This window comes from Pristiophorus japonicus, chromosome 7 (assembly GCF_044704955.1).
Source record: "Pristiophorus japonicus isolate sPriJap1 chromosome 7, sPriJap1.hap1, whole genome shotgun sequence".
NCBI lineage: Eukaryota > Metazoa > Chordata > Chondrichthyes > Pristiophoridae > Pristiophorus > Pristiophorus japonicus.
Genome location: NC_091983.1, coordinates 36,552,103 through 36,575,238, shown reverse-complemented (window position 1 = coordinate 36,575,238; position 23,136 = coordinate 36,552,103). Strand labels below are relative to the sequence as shown.

Here is a 23,136-nt window from a genome sequence, read left to right as displayed (position 1 = left end):
TAGCCGGGGATTATCTTTGCATTCCAGAATGATCTTGGAATAGTGAGAAGCTTTGGCAGACAAGAGTAAGACCCGATAATACTTTGTGGTCTAGCTAGATCTGCAGTGAATGGCTAATCTAGTTGTCCGCCATTTCCGTTCAAGTCTGCGTCCCTTGGACTTAAGGGAGTGAAGATGAGGGCTGTATCAGGCGGAATGGCCAGGGTGAGAGAGAGTAATTATTTTAATAGGGACGAGGGCATCAAAGGCGGTGGTGAGGGTGTGGTTGAGCAGATATGTTGTGGTGAATGAAGGGCCATAGGCTGGACAGTTGGGAATTCGTAAGTGCAGTTGTAAGTGAGCTGGGAGAGAGTTTTTTCCAGGGGTGGACACAGAAGGAAGTAGGGTTGGGGTGGAAGGTGATACAAGGAAGTGGCCAGAGATGGCATTATCTTCGATTGACACAATGTCAGTAGCGAGGCCACGAGAGACGACAAGGTCAAGGGGATGGCCGTGAATATGGGTTGGAGAGTTCACATGGAGACAGAGATTTAGGGAGGACAGGAGGGTAATGAACGCAGAGGAGAGAGAGCATGATGAATTGAGATGGAGGTTGAAATCATCAAGGATGAGAAGTCACTTGGTGCAGAGGTTGAGGGAGGAAAGCATTGAGGATATCATGGTGATAACATTTTTATCATACTTGGGTGGCCAGTCGAGAATGTAAAGGTCACAAAGAAGAGATATTACCTCTGATTCCTGAAGAGGAAATACAATAATTCTCAGAATTATCTGGATATCTTGCTTGTTGACAGAAGAAGGCATCTTAAGAACAGCTTCCCTTTTGAAAGATCTATTTTTAGACCATCTTCAGAGAGTTTTTGATCCAAACATTCCACTTCTTATTCTTTGAGTTTCATTTTGTCCTTGTTCATTTTGAAAGCTTTTTATTACTTTTGCTTTAAAAGAGTTTCCAATTTCTACTCAAGGCTCTGTTCCTCTACACCACGGACAAAAAGGTCATCTGCCTCACCAATGACTCCTGAAAGACATGCTCAATTATCTGCATCTTCCAAATGGTTTCAGCAGACTCATTTCTTCATCAGACAAAAACATGTGAAAACTATTTGTGCATCGGAAACTGCGATGGTTTTACTTTCACTATTTCAGGCAGAACTTTGTCCATGGTTCAAAGTAGGCATCGATTACAATTAAAGGCATTGTTAAGTTGCTTTGGATCAATGCCACGGTACACTTTCTCAATCTCCTTCAGTACCATCACCATTAGAGAGATCCAATCAGTCAGGACACTGGTGTTATTGCACAAAATTAGGAACACGCTCATTAAACTGACTCTACCCAAGTCCTTTTACAGCTAAAGGCTGACACCAATGTAGGTGGGACTTTGAGATCGATTTGAATGAAGTTGAATGTACCTTCTAACTTCCTTTCTCTTTTGAAGAGAGACAGTGAATATTGAATGAATCTAGCAGCTAGAACAAGTCAACATTCATTATTTGAAACTCACTGTTTTAATTCTTGGGGATTTTAACACTGATTCTTTTTTCAAATGGTTTCATTTTTGTCTTGTTGAAATGTTAGAGACCTGCAGCATTCTGCCACTTGGCACATCAAACAGTCTCGGGTATTCATTCTCAGCTAAAAATTGAGTACTTGCTGAAATCTGACTTGTTTGTTGATTCTGAGCATGTTAGCATGTAATTTGTCAGCAAATTGATTTTGTACAGATCAAAACATTTCCAGGAAGAGAATGGAACCTTTACCTCGGTCAGAATTAGCTTTATCTACAGTACGCAGTCACAGTTTGCCATTGTTCTGATGTTTCCACCTTGGACACTTGACTGAGAAATGGTTCCGTTCTCTGCATGCAACCCAACCCAAACAGAAGAGGTTTATTTCTTTCTGACATAGCGGCCTGGAGTTTCATTGATACGACTTTTACTGAAAGTCAGTTTCTATGCTGATCTTGCCAACGCTAGTTCATGCTGAAATTTCTGAGAAAATCCTTAGCATGCACTGAAACGTAAAACTGGTGTAAAACGATCAGAAATCAGTGTAAATAATTGGGGCATAAGGAAAGAGTGGAACATATACCGTCATTCTTCTTTAAGTCCCTCTTTGTTTTATAGTATGGGAAATGCTATAATCTATTATGAGGCATGTGATAACAGAGAACATAGAAAATCATAATTTTATTGGGCAGAGTCAATATGGATTTATGAATGTGAAATTGTGTTTGACAAATCTGTCGAGTTTTTTGAGGTTGTAACTAACAGGGTAGATAAGGTGGAACTTGTGGATATAGTGTATTTGGATTTTCAAAAAGCATTCAATATGGTGCCACACCAGGGGTTATTGCACAAAATTAGGGCTCATGGGATTGGGGTAATATCCTAGCATGGATTGAGCATTGGTTTATGGACAGAAAATAGAGAGTAGGAATAAATGGACAATTTTCAGGTTGGCAGGCTATAACTAGTGGAGTACTGTAAGGATCAGTGTTTATGCCTCAGCTTTTTACAACCTATATCAATGACTTAGATGAGGGGACAGGGTGTAATATATCCTAGTTTGCTGAAGATACAAAGCTAGGTGGGAAAGTAAGCTGTGAGGAGAATGCAAAGAGGCTGCAAAGGGATATAGACAGGTTAAGTGATTGAACAGGAACATGGCAGATGGAGTATAATGTGGAGAAGTGTGATACCCACTTTATTAGGAAAAATAGAAAAACAAAATATTTTTTAAACGGTGAGAGATTGAGAAATGGTATTCAGAGAGACCTGGGTCTTGTACACAAATCACAGAAAGTTAGCATGCACATACAGCAAACAAGTAGGAAAGCAAATGGTATGTTGGCCTTTATTACAAAGAGATTGGAGTATAAGAGTGAAGAAGTCGTACTACAATTATATTGGGCTTTGGTGAGGCCACACCTGGAGCACTGTATACCGTTTTGGGGGCCGAAATTGCCACCCTCTTTAAGGTCCATTACTGCCCCATCAGGCATGCGCCGACCCCTTACTGCCAGGAGGTGACCTATTTCCATCCTGCGAGGGCGATTCTTTTGCGAGAGCGGAGCTGCCGCCGCTCGTTTCCCCTGACAGCTTTTCTCGGCGGGAAGTTGCCAGTGGTTGGCCAGCGCATCCATCCTTAAAGGGCAGGGCACACTGCTGCGGCCGCCATTTTATTTTAATTGCCAGCCGACTCTGAAGTCGGCACGACAGTGGCGGCCATGGGTCCGGCCGGGCTGCCAACAGCCAGCCTGGTACCCCTTATTGGGGGCCAGGCCGTTGGCCCGGCCAAAGCCCGCCCTGGTGGCCTAGTGGGCACCACTAAAGTGGCTGCAGAGCTTGCAGCGGCCCTCCCCTTTAACTGAAGGAAAGCAACTTCGCTTTGCATCAGCGCGATGCGGCACGTTCGTGTCGCGCTGAAGACACTGCCCTCCTTCTGCCCCGCTCCTGACGCACCTCCACCTCTCAGCCGTCCCCGCATACCGCCGCAACGATTTAAAACATTTTAAAGAGGCCAATTTCCTCTATTCTCTGCCCCATGGATTTGGGCGGAGAATATTCATTTAATTTGAATTATCCACCCCAATTGGGGTGGGGGGGCAATTTATAACACTTGGTCTTCTTACCTAGGGAAGGATATATTTGCCTTAGAGTGAGTGCAACTAATGTTCACGAGATTGATTTCCTGGATGAGGGGAGCAGTGCTGCCATCGGTCAGTGTCACTGACAGCTTTTCCAGCGGGGAGCTGTCTGTGGCTGGGAGGCACGTCCACCCTTAAAAGGGAGGTCGCGCTGCCGACAACTCCATGTTTTTTCAAATTTTCGTCCTACTGCCAGGTCGATGGTGCAGCCCGGGGACAGGCAGATGGTTCGACACATCCAAAATTTCCGGCAACGGGTTATGCAGCCCGGCACTCCGCTTCTGTGCCGGGCTGCAGCCACGACACCCCGTGTCCTCGGTGGTATAGTGGAGGCCCCTTGCCCCATTGCAGAGCCACAGCATGCCCTCCTCTTTAACGGAGTGTGAAGGGCCCTGTGCTCGCGCCAGCGCTACATGGAGAGGCGCTGGAAAATTTGCGTGCTTACATCCCAGGTCCCACTCCCGAGAGGAAGTGGACCGCACAATATTGCACTCCACTTCCTCTCGGGGGCGGTAACCCCAATTTTGCACCGCGCGCAGGAATTCCCGCCTTGCCTCGGTTACCGCCACTGGACACGGTGTTACTAAATTTTGCTCCCAAAGTTACTTCAATATTAATACAAAAACCTCTTTTCACACCACTCGTCATATTGCAATCCAATGTCAGTTATACATCATTGTAATTGGATGATCAACCATATGTCTGATATCCAAGCAATTGACTGAGAAGCAATTGAATGTTAATATTTCGGTTAGGATTCATGATCACAGCCCTTGCCTGCATATCCTGTGTTCATCATCTATTATTGAGCTTGCTCACTCTTTGGCAGGGATTCATTTAACTCGTTTTTTCTGAAAGGACCAAAATACTTAATATTACTGCCAGAATTGCAATTATGTAGTGGATTGACCAAGATGATTTTGATAACCTCCCTGACTTTGAATCCTACTAGAGCAATTATTCAAATCAGAAAAATTGCGTGTTAATATGATAGGTGGTTAGTTTGGCATTTAATCAATTTAATGCGGTGGTTGTTTTGAAGTGAAGAAGAAATTATTCATGAACTGCACTGATATTGTAAAAAAATACTGGGGTAGATTTTCGACTTCATTGCCTGGGTGATAATTTAGCATATCGCCTGCCCTTTATCGAACCTGCCTGATTATCAGTCTATAATAATCAATGGAATGAAAATTTTATTTTTTCTGTTTTTTTTCTCCTTGTCTCTAATGGCAGCCGGTCTTTACTCTGCCATTCACATCCTATCCAGCTTAACCTTTTTATAACTTCTGTCATTACCGTTTCAATTCGCCCCATCATCCCTTTTGTCTCTCTTATCTCTCCTGCCTTCCACCATATCACAGACCTTCCCTTTTGTTCTTTCTTCCCCTCCCCCTTTCAATGCTTAACAACGTGCTCTTTTCAAACATTCGGCAGTTCTGACAAAGGGTCGTCGACCCGAAAGGTTAACTCTATTTTTCTCTCCACAGATGCTGCCTGACCCGTTGAGATTTCCAGCATTCTCTGTTTTTATTTCAGATTCCACCACCCGCAGTATTTTGCTTTTGTGTTGGAATGACAATGGGATTGATTTTTTCAAGGGTGGGTGATCTACTCTGGCAAATTACTGGCCAGGCAGTGAAGAAAAAGATCTATCCCATTTTGTATGTTGCTGTCGACCCTTGTGTTTATATTTCCTGAATAAAAAGTAGATTTTGCTTTTACTACAACAGCACTGCTTTAGCTAGATGGGAAACCAGCATTTGGTGGCGATAGTGGTTACATTTCCTAATAGGATTAATTTGTTTGTCAGACTCGCTTGTCTACTTTCTGAAGAGGTTAAGTTACTAAGCAGACAGGTCAATCAGCGATAATGAGAATTACACCAAACACACCGAAGAGGATGCAGTTAGAATGAAAGAAAAAAGATACAAGCAACCTTTCTACTCCCATTTTTTTCAGATGTCTCTGAGAGTAAAACCTGTGCTGCTAAGGAAAAAGCAGTGACTTAATTGTCAGATCACTTACTTGGGACATGCTGAGAAAAGGGAGAGACTTGTAAACTGCTTTACTCCAAATGCTTCAACTGACTGGCTTCATTTGGGAGTCCATCTCAGAAGTGCTCAAACTGGTGGGCCCAGCAAGATTATCTCGGTGCTTGAGGAGGACGGGCTGAATTACTGTTCACTTCGTGGGATCTTAGCTTTGAATTTGCTTTGTTCATTTAGTTTTAGTCAAAGTTTGATATGAAAGAGGTCAGCGCCACTTAAGTCATTGCAAAACCATTCACAGCTATAAAAGAAAGTTATTGTGAGGTCAAAAACCACAAAAGAATAGACGGTTAGAATTGAACATATTGTAGTTTTATTCAATGGTTTTAAGTGGACTTGGTTAAGAAGCAGTGCCTGAACTTTCAGCCCATTTCCTCACCTTCTATACTAACTTCTTTCTTTCCACTGCACATAAAGACAACAACAACAACTTGTATTTATATAACATGCACACCCCTCCCCAATTTTTCTCAACTTTCTGCCCTTTTCCCCATCTTTCACATTACTACAAAACCTGTCTCCATCCTCATTTCTCTGTGAACCATTAGTCTCCCCCGCTCATCACGTTGAGGGATGTCAATGCAGTGGATTGTAGCACTTTCTAATTCAGGCATCCAGTGTCGGCATCAGGAACTACCAGACTGGGTATAATACCGCCAGATGCAGAAGAAAGCTGCCTTTAAACAAATGCTTACAAGTAAGACCAGACTACAAACGTATCCTGGTGCATTCCTTTAATATTTATTCAGTGACATGAAACACTGTTGTAAACAACACAGAAATCAGCCTCTTGAGAGGCATTGCATTAGCACTTAACCCACCACATGTGTAAAAACAGAACTGTAAACATAGAGTGAGCCCCTTGTTGTGGCACGTTACTAGTCTTGTTTGATACAAATCTGAATCCAATGAATGCCATATCAACTTGATTCAAATCTTTGAAAATAAAAAACAATTAGAATCCCTATGGATGCATGATCACAATGGTAACGAATATCAACGTTTTTCCCCCTGGTACTTTATCACTTGCACATACATATATGATTGTTTTCTCTTTCTCTCACTCCAGCTCTCTCTCTAGCTCTCAGTAGCACTTTCTCTCTCTCTCGGCAGTTCTCTCTCTCTCTCTCGGTAGCACTCTCTCTCTCGGTAGCACTCTCTAGGTGGGAGGAGCTAGGAATGAGCAGGTGCTGCTGATTACTGCAGGAGCTAGAGTGAGTTTGTAAAAAGCTGGTGTTTTTTTTTTCCCCCCCACAAATTCTAGGGCCTTTTTGGCCTATAAACATCAGTCAGATAGCTGCTGAGGGCCTGGAGTGCTGGGACCCTCAAAGGACAATGCTCCCAGTGTGAATTTCATCAGGGGAGAGAATGTCTTGAGAAGGGAGAATAAAAGGTCCAAAGATTTGGGCCGGGACCCCAGGAGGTTTGGAAAAGAAAACACGGTGGTGGTTCACTGCCAGGATAAGGAGATGCGAGCTTGGGATATCATCCAGGCAGTACATGAGGACAGCGGTGAGGGAAGTTGCTTTGCTTGCCAACCAAAGCCGAATATTGGATTCGAAGTGACAGTGAGTGGCCGAGAGCAGGTGGAAAGGCTTTTACTGAGCCTGAAAGTTGGTGAGAAGTACTTGGATGTATCTTTGCTGTATTCTGAAGAGGTGGTCGTTTCATTCTTAAACCTTCCTGTTTATGTTGAAGATGATGAGCTGATAAAAAAGTTGGAATCGTGGGACATTAAACTTTGCTCAGTAATAAAGAGGAGATACTATCCTGGAACGCGGGTAGCCGATGGAACCCGTTAAGTAAAAGTGCGGTTTCCAGAGGGGGTGAAGTCATAACCCTACAACATGAAATTCAAAGCAATGGAAGGAGTGCAGTACTTTCAGGTTGTGCATGATAACCAGGTGAAGGTTTGCTATTACTATCTTGGACACGGCTATTTAGTATGAAGCTGTCCAGACCTGTACTGTTATAACTGTGACAAGTCTGGACACATTGCTCGGAACTGCAAGGCAGAGAGCTGTGCGGTTTGTCGCAAAGGCCCCACCCGCTGTGAGTGTGAGGCAGAAGGAAGCTCCTTGAGTGAAGAGGAGATGGGAGAAGGAGCAGGAGGTGTGAGTGGCGTGGCCAGAAGAGCGGAGCAGGCAGAGGATGCAGCCGCCGAACGGAATGAGGAAAGAGCGCAAGAAGAGGTAGAAAATTGCGAAGCAGAAAACAGGGTGGGGATGGTGACAAACACACCAAGTATGGTGGAAAAGGACAAAGTCAGCGGAGGACGTCACGGGTCAGGGATAGAATCGAGCCATTATATGGCTCACCTTCAGGTGTCCGGTAGCAGAGGGTGGTGTGGGGTAAGTGTAAGCACTCCAAAGAGAGACGGGAAGTTGTACATCTTGGGAGCAGGAGGGGGCAAGAGCAGGAGAGGATACAAGAGGCAGGAGCCTTAAAGGGGCAGCAGGACGGGAGCGGGGAGACAAAGACGGCAAAAGGGAACAAGATGGGTGGAGACGCGCCATTGTCCCAGAAAGAGAAGAAATGGGGAGCAAGGGTCAGCGATGGGAGTGAGGACGAAGGCAGTGGCGCTGTTGGAGAGACCATGTTAGCAGGAGGACTCGCTAAGGGAGATTCTGTATCTGATGGTGAACAGGGACGGGAGATTACAAAAGAGCTCGAGAGTGAGGAGTCAGAGGAGGATGGAGACATGGAATTGGGGGGTGGGGGACATCATGTGGAAAGGGAAGGGTTAGTGAGGGGCAGAAGGAGGGAGAAGGGGCAGTTCCGTGGACTAAATTTAATATCAGGAAGAGGCTGAAACTGCAGGGAAAGTTCAAACTGGAGCTGAAAAATAGCCGGAGGCTGCAGGAGAAGGCAACAGCTGCCAAAAGCTTGGGAAGGAGTATGAGAGGAGAGAAGGGTCAGAGATTAAACAATGATGTGACGATTATCAGGCACACTTCTTTTATTAGATGCAATGATTACATTGGTCTCGATTAATGTGAACGGACTGAGGGGCGAGAAGAAATTGCAGCAGTTGTTGCAGTGCTTTAAAGACACTGACCTGTTGTGTCTGTAAGAAACCTTTGGGATGAGGATATCCTAGAAAGAGTTTGGAAGGTTTGGAATGGAGAAGTGTTTGCAAGTTGCGCAAATAATAACCGTAGAAGGGTGGCTGTTTTAGTGAGGTCATCCATAAAAGAGAACGTTGCATTGGTGGACAAGGATACTGAGGGGACCTTTTTACAGCTAAAGGTACAAATGGATGAATTGAATTGTGATCTCTTTAATGTCTATGCGCCGAATGACCGTTGTAAACGTTATGAGTTTTTTTGGTGGTTATTCACAGAAGTGGCAGAGGCGGAAAGCCCTTGTATAGTGAGGGATTTTAATGTATTTTTATCTCGGATGGACATTTCAGCCCAGATGACCTTTAAGGATGATAACTCCAGAGAGATGATTGTAAAAATGATGGCAAATTTAAATTTGAGAGACTTATGGAGGGATCGGAACCCCATTAAAAGGGAATTCTCCAGAAGAGATGTGTGAGTGATGTTTTAAAACAGAGCCGAATAGTATTTTTTATTGACCACTTGGCTTTGGTTCTTAAAATTAGGAACAGCAGAGTTAAGATTGATCCAGGGGTGTGGATTTTAAACAATCATTACCTGAAAAAAATTGCTTTTAAAGAAGGAATTTTAAATATAATAAAGAATGCTCAAAGGAACATTTATTCTTAAAAGAAAAAAGAGTTTGGTGGGACAATTTCAAATGAGGTAAACGTTTTTCGGTATGCTTTGGGAAAGAAAGAACAACAGCTAACCGGCATCAAGAAGAGAATATAAACAGAAGGTTTACAGATATCTGTAAAGCAGTTGACGAAGGGGATAAGGGAGCAGAGACTAAGTGGAAGGTTTTAAAGGAAAAGTGGGAATTATTGCAAGCTGAAAAGTGCAAGAGGGTCATTTTTTGCACAAAGGCCAATGACGCATTGGAGGGAGAAAGATGCACTAGATATTTTCTAGAGCAAGAGAAGTTGCAACAAAGTTTATCATTAATTGGAGAGTTAAGGGTTGGGGAAAAGATCATTAATGAAAGTGGGGAGATTATGGAGGCGGCCAGTAGCTTTTATCAAGAGTTATATACAAAAGAGGACATTTCCAAATTGGCGATGGGGAAGGTTAGTGATTTTATTGAAGGGGGTTAAAGGAGGATGAGAGAAGCATGTGTGACATAGAAGTAGGATTAGCGGAAATAAAAGTAGCAATAAGTGGAATGAAGGTGGCGGGGGAGACTGGGGTCCAATGGACGAAGTGCAGAATTTTATAAAATAATTTTTTTTAAATTTTAAGTTAGTTGGTCTTAGAGGTTTTTAAGGAGATTAAAACTGAGGGAAGCCTGGCCCCATCTATGAGGAGAGGTATCATAAGCTTAGCTTATAAAAATAAAGGGATAGAAGGGATCTGAAGAGTTGGAGGCCAATCACATTATTAAATGTGGATTATAAGATCTTGGTGAGGATTATGGAAAATCATATGAAGGAGGTGATGCCACAGATAGTTTCACCTTCTCAGTCCTATGGAGTCATAGGCCGGGACATCACTGACTTTGTGGTCTCAATCTGAGATCCAACAGAAAGTGGGACGGAAGCTTATGTGCTAAAGATGGATCAAGAGAAAGCCTTTGATAGGGTCTCATGAGTTTTTATTGATGGTTTTGGAAGCATTTGGTTTTGGGAAAAATTTCATTGAGTGGATAAGGATTTTTTATTCAAACACATTTAGCTGTGTTAAATGTAATGGTTTTTTATCCAAGTATTTTCCAATACAGAGATCAGTGAGACAAGGTTGTCCTCTGTCCCCATTGTTGTACGCATTAGTAACAGAACCATTAGGTTACATGACGCGAAAGGAACAAGGCACAGTCGGGATTGTGGTTCCCAGTTCCGGGCAGGTGTCAGTGATACACCAATATGCAGATGACATGAACTTAACATTGAGAGATGGGAATCAGTGAGGAAAGTTATGGGAGTAGTGGAGGAGTATTGTAGAGATTCAGGAGCCAGAGTAAATTATAGTGAATCCCAATGCCTGGTTGTGGGAAGAAGTAGGGGTGAGTGATTGGAGGAAAGCCCTTTTAAGGTGGTGGAGGTTTTAGAAGTTCTAGGGGTGCATACGGAGTGCAAGAAGGATAGGGATGAAGTGGATCGACCAAATTGGGAACCGAAGGTTATGAAAATTAAAACGATTTTGGGAAGATGGGAAAGAAGGTGGTTGAAAGGGAAAGAAGGTGGTTGAAAGTGCAAGGAAGAGCCAACTCTCCTGCTATCTGAACTATGGTACTTATTGACAGTGGAGGATATTCCTGTGGGCGGAAAAATCTATCCGAGAGGCTTGTGTAAAGTTTTTATGGAAGGGAACCAGCCTTAGTTGCTTACAATACCATCATTGGACAGCGAAATCAGAGAGGACTCAATTTCCCAGATATTGATTTGAAGAAAAAGTCCTTTAGAATTAAATGAGTGAAGAGATTTCTTCAGAAGTCAAATACAAGCTTTTGGAAGAATTGGTTTTAAATTAAAATTAAAGCATTTTTTTAATATTAAGTGGTATGGAATACAACAATATGTTTTTGAAATCGATTAAACCTCTCCCTAAGTTTTATAAGGGGGTTGTAGACACTTGGGCCCAATTTTTTATAAAGTGTGCAGTTTATGCCCAAAGGTGCTGGGGAATTTTTAGAACAGCCCTTATTTTTGAACAGGTGGCTCAACATTGAAGGAGAGGTATTATAAAAGCTGGTATTGTATGTGTGAAAGATGTATTGTATGACCTAATTCCAGGTTGATTGCCGGAAGCGGTAGTGTGGTATATGGTTTGGGAGGAGGTTCAGGAGGTCGAGAAAAAAGCAATTCAGATCATGTATGAGAAGATTGTGAGGGCAATGCCACAGGATTGGATGGAAGAAATAAATAAATACGCAAATCTCCAAAGGAGGTATAATGCGTCCCGCTTTTCCAAGCTTTCTGCTGGAAAAAGGGGAGGAGTTGTTCCAAGTTGACAACTATAATACTCGAGATTTCTATGGGGTATTTAGAGAATGGAGATTTAAGGCAGCTGCTGGTCAGGAGTTTTGGCAGAATATATACCCACAGCTGGACTTCAACAGGATTTGGAAGGAAGTGTAGGCAAATTTTAAATGTCCAGAGTGGATTGAAATGGATTTCAAATTAGCTTATAACTGGATTTTTACCATGATAGTCTTATGTAAGATTGGGCGAGTAGAGGTGGCAACTTGTCAATGTGTGGGACGTGGGATGAGACTCTGTCCCATTTGCTGTTGTTATGTCCGCAGTTAAAGGATTTTAAGTACTATGTTCAACAGTTGTGTGAAGTTTTCTTGCTGGGTGAGGACCGAAGAGCAAGAATGGGAATCCCGTGGGACTCAATTTTGAGATGGGGATTGCAGGAGATTCTGCCCGAGTCTAGTGGAGCATCAATTAATTTAATGTTTAGTTTGGCTAGATCTGTGATTATGCAAAGAAGGAATGCTCTGTTTTAAGGGGAGGAGAATAAACCTAAAAGAGTATTAAATATAAACTACATTATAAGGCTCTGTGGATGTTTTATTCAGAAAATAATTTAAAAAGAGTCTTTTATGATCAATTTGTAAAGTACAATAGATTATTATATGTTATAGGAGACAAATTAAACTTCAAGTTTTGATGTTAATATGTGTTGCAGGAACGGATGTGCAGAGGGCGAAATGGATTTGTATGATACAATGGAATGATCACGATGTCGTAAATGTTCTTAATGTTCATTAAATATTAATATTAAAAAAAAGTGGGTAGCACACTAACCTCTGAGTCAGAAGGTTGAGCACATAAATCTAGGCTTATGCTCCAGTGCAGTGCTGAGAGAGTGCTGCACTGTCTGAGGTACTGTCTTTTGGATGAGATGTTAAACCGTGGCCCCATCTGCTCTCTCGTAAAAGATTCCATGGCACTATTTCGAAGAAGAGCAGTGGAGTTATCCCCAGTGTCCTGGCCAATATTTATCCCTCAATCAACATAACGAAAACAGATTATCTGGTCATTGTCACGTTGCCGTTTGTGGGACCTTGCTGTGCACAAGTTGGCTCCACATTACAACAGTGACTAGACTCCAAAAGTACTTCACTGGCTGTAAAGCACTTTGAGGCGTCCGGTAGTCGTGAAAGTCGCTACATAAATGCAAGTCTTTCTTTCTTTTCCCTCAGACAAACAAAAGAAGGTCACTGAGCATGCCACACACAGTAAATTCAATTAGCAAGATTATTCTGTTGAGTTTTTCCAGCAACTGTGCACAGAGCGAGTAAGGCCATCTGCCCCATGGAACATGTCACCATAAATGCGTGGCACAGGAAGGACACTCCACCGGGAATATCCTTTAGAACCATGCACATGTCTAGAAAACACTGCTGGGTGGGTCACAAACACGGATGCTTGTTGTGTGTCTTATCACATACCCCAATACAAGTGAAAGGGGGATTGGACTGTGTATGTCACAAGTACAAGAATGGCACACAAGTTGAAGATCCCCTTTTGGATTTATCTGCAAAATTTTAGAAATGAGGCTGAATAGAAGCTAACAAATGACATTATGGTTGTGGATGGATCTGTTAGCTATGACATGTCTCAGCTATTTCTGCACTTAAAGAAAGTACTCGAAATACGTTACCAGGAATTTCATCAGAGGTGCTCCTGCTTCACTGCCAGGTGTGCGGCAGAAACCTCAGGGGCAAATTTAATCTAAAAAAAAAGGGTTAGTTGGAGGCGTGTGTGGTAGTTAAAGTGTTAAAAATCAGAATCCTGACCTGAACCTGTCTCCAACTGACCCACTTCTGATGTTGGACGGGGGTGCGTAGTCAACCCGCTGCCATGAGGCCAGATTATAATGAGACTGCAAGCCTCTACTTTAACCTCCATATTGTCTTTAACTTTAGTTGGTCGGGTTTTGTGAAACCCGCCAGCTAATGCAAGGCGAAGACTGCTGGATACAGCAGGTAAGTACCTTTACACCTAACTCCTGGATCCAGGGTCCCTACCTAACTCCTCCACCCCGCCACCCCCCCCCCCCCGCCCTGTGATCAGAGACCCACCCCACGAGGCCACTGATCCTCTCCAACAGCTCTCTTCCCCCATAATGCCTCCCACTCCCCCCAGGCCTCCAATCCCCTCCCACCCAGACCACCAATCACGCTCCCCATGCCTCCCGCCTACCCCCCCCACTCACCCCCCACACTCCCTCCGGCCTTTCTCATGCCGCTGTTGGCCCCTAATCATCTTCTGACATCCCCCACTCTGCTGCTGCCACCCCTGCCACACCACAGCCCCAGATTGTCATCGGACCGCCACTGCTGCTGCTCCACTGCCCAGCTCCCATGCGATCACTCCCTCCCTCCTCTCTGTGGCTTAGTGCTACAGGCTTACCTGCCCGGGGCCAGCCAGCCAGCCTCTCAATCTGGCTGACTGCGGGGGGGGAACCAGAGACTTCCCATTCAAATCAGGCCCTGCCCTGCCATTAAAGTTGGCAGGGCTGACGGGAAACTCATTCTCTCAGAACCAACCCACCTTCCCCATTAAAATTCAGGCCCCCATCTGTGATATATTCTTATGACATCACTAACACAACACACAAACTAGATGGCTCTTAACTAGAAACTGTCATCATGTGACTTTGCAACATAACCCTTTTATTTTATTTACATCAGTAGTTGCATTACATCAGTAGTCCACTAGGTGGAGCAGTAGTCCTCTAGGGGGAGCTCTATGACACTTCTCCCTCAATGAAGAAGTAATCATAACAAAATAATCATTGTACATAACTTGCATGGTTATTCACAACAAAAGATATGGACTTATTTTTCCATATTTACAAATCAAACTTAACAACTGCTTTTTTATAATTCAAAGAGGATGCCTTATTTCTTGAACAGAACATTGCACTCTTGTTTTAGGACTTGGACACTCTAGGCTGAGCCTGAGGAGAGTTTTCCTCCAAGGGCAACCCTTGATCGACATTTGGACTCTCTACAACTTCAGACTGTGTCTGCCTGACTCAGACTTAAATTCTGAATTTCTCTTGGACTTGTTTCTGGTATGGCTGATGTAGGATTTGCTACTGGTACTCTATTTGTAACAAGACTATCTGACTTATCAGAAATAATCGAATCATTCCAACTTTCAACTCCTTCTACATCTGTGGATAAAATATGATCAATGTGAACAAACCTAACCTTTTCTTGATCAAATATCTTGACCAAATATGTGCGAGGACCACATATCTTCACTACTTTTCCTGGTAACCACTTTAACCATTTATGTTGATGGTTCTTCACTCTCACCTTCTGATTCAATTTCACACTTCTCTCTCTTACTCTACCTCTATCATGATTCTCTTTCTCTGTTTCTCTTCTACTGACTGTGCCAAGTTTGGCTTCAACAACAAGAACTTTCTTCTCTCAGAGGGTTATGAATCTGTGGAATTCGCTGCCTGAGAGAGCTGTGGAAGCTGGGACATTGAATAAATTTAAGACAGAAATGGACAGTTTCTTAAATGATAAGGGAATAAGGAGCTATGGGGAATGGCAGGAAATTTGACCCGAATCCATGATCGGATCAGCCATGATCGTATTAAATGGCAGGCTCGAGGGGCCGTATGACCTACTCCTGTTCCTATTTCTTATGTTCTTATGTTCATATGTAACCTGGTTTGTGGCTGTCATTTGAGAAACAACTCTGCTGGTGTCCTACTAGTTGTTGTATGAGTACTACAATAAGTTATCAGAAAATGTGTTAGTTCGTGGTCCAACGACAACTGCCATTTCTTTGGATTTGGATTCTACATTTGCTTGATGAGAGCACGTTTTACAGTTTGTGCTGTGCGCTCTGCTGCACCATTTGAAGTAGGGTGGTATGTTGGAACTTTGGTATGTTTCACAGCGTTTCTGCTCGTGAACTGTGCAAATTCTTCTGAACAAATTTGCAGCCCATTATCAGTCACAATTTTTTCTGGAAGGCCATATGAAGAAAACAATCTTCGCAAAGTGTTAGTGTTTTACTTGTTATTTCCACATCGGAAACACCTCTACCCACTTCAAATGACTATCAATCACAGTGAACAATTGCTGTCCTTCTAGCACACCAAAAACTACATGTAACCTTTGCCACACCCTGGGAGGCCATTTCCATGGCTGTATTGATACTGATGGTGGTTTCTTGCTCATCGATTGACATGTTGCACACTGACTGATGATGTACCCTATACCTTTGTCTAAACCTGGCCACCATAAGTAACTGCATACAAAACTCTTGGACAAGCACATTCCCAGGTGCTGGTCATAAAGATCTCCCAACAATTTGGACCTGAACTTATTTGGGATAACCACTCTTGCATCCCACATGATACAATCTTTATCCACTGATAATTCATTCCTACGAACTAAGTATGGATGAATATCTTCCTCTGATACCTGGTTTGGCCATCCATTTGCTATGTAATCATATACCTTTGACATAATTGGGTCATGTTTGGTTGCTCTACCAATCTCCTCAGCTATGACTGGTAGTTCATCAATGTATGAAAAATAGAACACTTCTTCCCTATTGGGTGTAACTTGTGATGGGGATGGCAACCTGGACATAGCATCAGCATTATCATCTGATTTAGATACAACAACTATGGATGTTGCCCAATTACTTAGATCTACCTTAGAGATAATGTTCTCAGTTTCTAGTCTGTTGAGTTCTTGCTCAACTTTTTGCTTGAGTGCTTATGGTATGGGACGTGGCTTGCAGTAAACTGGTCTTGCGTTCTTCTGCACTCTGACACTCACCTTGAAGTCTTGGATCGGACTGCTTGTTTCGCAGAACACCTTTGGATACTGCTTGATGACATCATCTTTTGATGCAAATTTCATTTCCACACAAAAAATATCATTCCAATCTAGCTTCAATGATCCCAATCAATTTCTACCTATCAGGGCAGGCTTGTCTCATGCCATTACTATGAGAGGCAAGCTCTAAAACTAATGCTTGTATTTCACCGGTATGGTGATATGTCCTACAACAGGTAGTTACTGTCCTGAGTAGCCTCACAGCTCTATCTTTGATTTCTCCAGTCAAAAATCACCCAACTTGTCGAGATATAGTGATTTCAGTACTACGCTCATGGATGTACCAATGTCGATTTCCATGGGTATCCTGGTTCCTGCAACGTCTACTTGGAATACGATACTTTGCGAATCATTCTTAGATAGCCTTGTGCTCCTGATGATGTGTATCTCCAAAACCTCCTCGCCAGTTGTTTTTCTTCAATGCTATGTAGTCTCTGGCGATTTCTACTTATAGCATTGAAAGTTTGTTTACTCTTCAGTCGGCATGCCTTTGCAAGTTGCCCAGTTTTCTTGCCTTCACATATGGACAGCTTTGAGCAAAATATTGTCCCAGGCATGAATAGCACTACTTCAATGCTATTGGGCCCAACTGCCTTTCACTTTTAGCCTGCAGGCAATTCATCTCGGTTGTCTGACGACTGGAAATGGCATGAAATTCTCAGGAGTATTGGTCGGCCATATCCATCAACATAGCTGACTGACAAGCTAAATCTAAAATCAAGGTAGGGGTTGTCAACAATTTCCTTCTGATTGCTTCATTTTTCAACCCACAAACAAAGCGGTCACACAATGCTCGGTCCTGAAGTTTTCAAAAATGACAGTTAATGGATAGCTTTTATAAAGCTACAATGTATTCACTGATACCCTTGTAAGTTAATTGATCTTGTATTCCAAAATGATAACTTTCAGCAATTTCCAAGGCTCAAGACTATAATGCTGTTCTAACTTGGTTAGAATCTCCGTCAGTGGCGTTTCCTTTGGCTTGACGGGAACAAGCAAATTTTTCAGGGTTTCATACACCACGGGGCCTGCTTCAGTCAAGAATATAACCTGTTTCCTTTCTAACACCATCCGGATACCACTTTCATCATCGGGGACTTAGATGATAATATTTGCGGTGAAAAATATTTCTAGCTGCTCCACATATGCTCCAAAAATCTCTTGGTCGCGGTGGAACTCACCTAAGCGCCCTATTATTCCCATAGGCATGGCCATCTGGACTCTTGACAGTTCAGCCAAATGTGCTTGTAATTTACCTTGGAATTTTAGCTTCGCTGCAAAATAAAGAACCTCTCAAAGTCGCTCTGTTGGTTGGCAGGAACATCCACCAACAAAAATTTCAGCAGGGAATCCAGAAATCCCATCCTCTGTCATCAATGTGATATATCCTTATGACATCACTTACACAGCACACACACAAGATGGCTTTTAACCAGAAACTCTCATCATGTGACTTTGCCACATGACCCTTTTATTCTATTTACATCAGTGGTTGCATTACATCAATAGTCCACTAGTGGGAGCTCTATTACACCATTTATACTTGTAAATGGGATTTATGCCTCTGCATTATTACAACAACCCAGCAGGAGCAGCTCCGAGGAAATTCCTGGCATTATTTTTCCTGTCTTTGGATGTATTTATAGTAACAATCAATGTTCTCTTGTGATTTTATGCTGCAATGAGAAGCTGGACCGATAATTAGAACACAAATTACAGTGCTTTAACAAATTGAAGTATTCATCACAGCAGCAGAAAGTACTTATGGGATGGTCTTAGCAACTAACAGATGATTCCTAACAAGTGTTAGTGCTTTTAATTGTTTTTATAAGCTTAAGGAAAGTAGCCAAAGCCTGACTGAATTTTAAATTTGTAAATCTAAGATTCTTTTTGTTCTTAGATATACAGGTTAGTATGCAGATAATTATGTTTTAAAATATCTAAAGCTCGCCACTCTCTGTGGAAAATTTCCTTTAAGAAAATCCAATTAAAACCTTTGGGAGAGGCATGAAATTAAGAATGGCTTGGTGCCACAACTTACCGAAAAAACCCATATTTTTAAAATATGCGAATTCTAAAGTAATGGATGTTCTCTATTTCTAATACATCTGTAATATACTTCTCAACTTAGCCTAGAAGGCCTATGCTTATCTTTCAAATGGTGAATGATAATGAGCTCTCAAGGAGTAAAGATAGCCTCTATGGATACAAAAAATACAAAGGGGTAGAAATTGGACCTCCTTGCTTTCATTTTACAGCCATAAAATGGGTCCAATGAGTGCTAATTTCTCGGAACTAACATTTTGCACCCCAAGGATGCCTGAAAGTCGCAGGAGCCAAAATTAGGTTGAGCAATTTTTCAGGCAGCCCTGACAGGAGTTTAAACCAGGCGTTCAGCCCCCTACATAAGTAATAATGCGGACAAGCACCTGTTTTAGGCCCCTGGCCAAGATTGAATTGTGAAGAGCGGAACAGGCTCGCGACAGTCCAGCTCTGCTCCTGATTCTTCAACGGCCGACAACTAAAGTTAAGTGGTGCCAGGAGAAGCGGGAGTACACCCCTGTCTCCACAGTACTTGTGATCGGCCCCATAGCTGCTGGCATTTATATACTTACGCTGGACGAGCTGTCTGTGGAGGCACAACAGGTGCCGGCAGCTAGACCAAGTAATATAAATGAAGCCCAAGGTCGAATTTCGTGCTAGCATCGGGCCTCCCGTTTCAGCAAAGCATTCACAGCACGTCACTGGTTAGGTGCTCAAAAATGTGCCACAAACAATTTTTACTCCAAAGTGTACTTCTCCTGATGAAAAACTGTGCTTGAGTTACGGCATCTCTGAATTGGAGTGCACTTCAACTCTATTTCTTTTAGTGAGTGGCAACTTGTAACGGGTAGCTAAAGCCTTATTTGACTTTTAATCCTCAGATTGCTGGCAGGTCTGGGGAAATAAATCTCCCCGGGCTTCATCAGTTTCAACTCATGTGCTGTGATGCTGGGATGGACACTGACAGTACAGTTGCCAAAAAGAAACAACCCTTTACTTACCTGTTTCTGCTGAACAAAGCCGGATCATTCATTTTCAAGAAGGGAGCAACTTCAAAAAGCTCGGTTGAAATTCCAAACATTGAGGCTTAACTTGGTGGCAGCAAAGATGTCCACCCTGTCAATCTCCAAAGTTAAGAACTGCATCAACAACCCACAGATCAGGAGTACGCATAAGTGGTCTCAGCAGCAGCATACTAAGAGCTAAGAGTTCATGAAACAAACAGAGTGTTTGACCTTGAATAGTCTTTCAACACTATTGGCCATCATACCTGTGGCCATCAAAATGGTTTGGGCCTCTCACACATTTGATTGGGCAGACATTGCAATTGCTCTGCCTATTGCTGCCAACTCGGCACCCGAAGATCAAATCTACCCCACTGTGTATTGTTATAGGCAATTTATAGCAACATATTCACTGCACTGATAGCCTTGCTTAACGGAAGGTTTCCCAACAGATCACTCGGATGTATCTCATGGCCATCTTTGCAAAGATCTTTTACCATGGGGCGGGGGAGGGGCACTTCCAACATCGTCATAGGTGCAAAACCAATGGTATTGGCTCATATCCCAAGATATACCTCGCCTGATTTTGTTTTCTATTGAAAATCTGGCAGGGTATATAACAGGCAGCCAATCCAAAAGTGCAAGATTTTGCAAAAGTGCAAAAGTGCATTGCCCTGCTGAAGTCAAAAGTTAGCCCCCATGTGTCTTATATTGTAGAGGTACAGAGTTCAAGATTGCATCGAGTGTTGTGCAGAAATAACGTGCCTTGGGTCGTTATATGTATGAAATATTTTCCACGGGTATCGTGCTCCTTGACACACTGAATGATTCTAAGCAGTGCGCTTATCAATGTGTTCAGTATTTCAATTATCTGTGAATTAAGTGGCAAGTAATTCATTCTGAACATGCACAATGTTGCACCACTTGTAAATTGTGAAGATTGAAATAGTGCTCTGAACGTGATTGAGCTGGTAATGATGTAGGATGTAGAGGATTGCTGCTCGTGATGACGCAGCACACACAGAGCTTGAAATGACGCAGGTCATAAGGCATTACTCCTAATAATCATGTCAGACATAGAAGAGTACTGCAAGAATAGGACACGGGGTTTTATTGTTGGAGGTGGGACTGAATCTATTGCGTTGAGTTTTCTTCTATAGTTGTTCCATGTCTCTGCAGTGTACAATATAAAGCATTTTAAAATGCAATTTCTTGTTCACAGGCTTTGATCTGATGAAGTGCGAGGATCCAGGAATTCCTAATTATGGCTACAAGTTGCGGGATGGAGGCCACTTTGCTGACACTGCTATCTTGTATAGCTGCAACCCAGGATATACACTGCATGGCAGCAGTACATTGATCTGCCTGAGTGGAGATCGCAGAGTATGGGACAACCCTTTACCTTCATGTATAGGTAAAATCAATGAAAAATCTAAGCTTAGAAATTCTAGTTGCTGATATTATATAATATATTCTTTCGCGCAACCTTTGCCCCCGCCCCCGCCCCCGACCCCCCCCCCCCCCACCCCGCCGATTCCCCAACTGCATTTTAAAACAGGGATCAATCCCTTTATTTTAATTAGGTGACCATCTTGTCAATCATAGTTTTAGGACTAATATTCCATGTAATTTTTTTCTGGGTAGCGCAGCCCCTTCAAAACACCGCACGTGTCCAGTTTTCCTATTGAAAAGCTGCTATGGCCGGCTGCACGGGACCCCTGGAATGCTTAACGGCTTACAGGAAATGTGTTTTTGGATTATATTTCACTTATTTCTCCCTTTGTTCAATCTTCTTGCACCAACATTATCTACTTTAAAAAAAACCTTAATCTTCATATTTCTGATGAAACAAATTTGGGATTTGTGAATCCCTGTGCGTAGCTTGCACAGCAAGAAGGTCCCAGGTTCAATTCCTGGTCTGTGCTGAATTAGACAATCTCAGTTAGCAAGGCAGTAGAGGTGCTGCCGTTAGTTTCGGTGTCTGAGGAAAAGAGACAGGGGAAGAATGAACGGTTCCCGAATTTCGCGAACGGGACGGGACTTCCGCGCCTGCCACAAATGTCCTACCTCCCGGATGTTACCGCCTCCAAACGGGGCGATAATGAATTGCTAGGCCCATGTCTTTCCTCGTGGGCGCATTACACATGGACACCAGCCCAACCATATGGTCACTCGAGTGGCTATAGTGGTCAATGTATTCACCGAGGCATATGAAAGCATGAGCCTTATGCTTAACATCTGCAAGACAAAGGTCCTCCAGCAGCCTGTCCTCGCCGCACAGCACTGCCCCCAGTCATCAAGATTCACGACGTGGCCCTCGACAACGTGGTCCATTTCCCATATCTCGGGAGCTTCTTGTCAACAAAGGCAGACATTGATGCGGAGATTCAACATCGCCTTCAGTGCGCCAGTGCAGCCTTCGGCCGTCTGAGGAAAAGAGTGTTCAAAGACCAGGCCCTCAAATCTACCACCAAGTTCATGGTCTACAGGGCTGTAGTAATACCTGCCCTCTGGTATGGATCAGAGGCATGGACGATGTACAGAAGACACCTCAAGTCACTGGAGATATATCACCAACGATGTCTCCGCAAGATCCTGCAAATACCCTGGGAGGACAGGCGCACTAACATCAGTGTCCTCATCCAGGCTAACATCCCCAGCATTGAAGCACTGACCACACTCGATCAGTTTCACTGGGCAGGCCACATAGTTCACATGCCAGACACGAGACTCCCAAAGCAAATGCTTTATATGGAGCTCCTTCATGGCAAATGAACCAAAGGTGGGCAGCGGAAACGTTACAAGGATACCCTCAAAGCCTCGCTGGTAAAGTGCGACATCACCACTGACACCTAGGAGTCTCTGGCTGAAGACCGCCCTACGTAGAGAAAGTGTCGAGAGCGTGAAGAGGTCAAGCGCAGGCAGCGGAAGGAGCGTGCGGCAAACCAGTCCCACCCAACCCTTCCCTCGACGAGTGTCTGTCCCACCTGTGACAGAGTCTGTGGCTCTCGTATTGGACTGTTCAGCCACCTAAGAACTCACGTCAGGAGTGGAAGCAAGTCTTCCTCGATTCCGAGGGACTGCTTATGATGATGATGATATACAGGTTCGACCTCCAAAATCCGGAGTTCCAGAATCCAGAATATTCCAGAATCCGGGCACCGGACCGATCCGTGGTGGGGTCGTCCGGAAACCGGAAAATGTTCCGATATCCGGACTCCCCCCGCTTCGGCGAACCGACTTCGCCCTGGCCTGACTTCGCCCGCCGCGACTTCGCCATGACATTGCCCGCCCCGAATTCGCGGGGCCCGACCTTGCCCCAGCCCAACCTCGCCCCGGCCCCCCTCCCTCCCGTTTACCTCGGCTGCCCGACCCCACCTACCTCGGGCCAGACAGGGAACTCCTGCATGGTGACGGAGTCCTGCCTGAACACTTCCTCGGCAGCGGGCCCCGC

General features: G+C 43.7%; 1 protein-coding gene across 1 annotated transcript in view; it reads left to right on the top strand.

Annotated features, from left to right (window-relative positions):
* The window catches only part of LOC139266579 (CUB and sushi domain-containing protein 1-like), a 3,131,815-nt gene that overhangs the window by 2,466,089 nt on the left and 642,590 nt on the right, over positions 1-23,136 (top strand). The window contains exon 24 of the mRNA XM_070884173.1: positions 20,905-21,096. Within this exon, the coding sequence (XP_070740274.1) occupies positions 20,905-21,096 (192 nt within the window). The remainder of the gene's footprint in view (positions 1-20,904; positions 21,097-23,136) is intronic.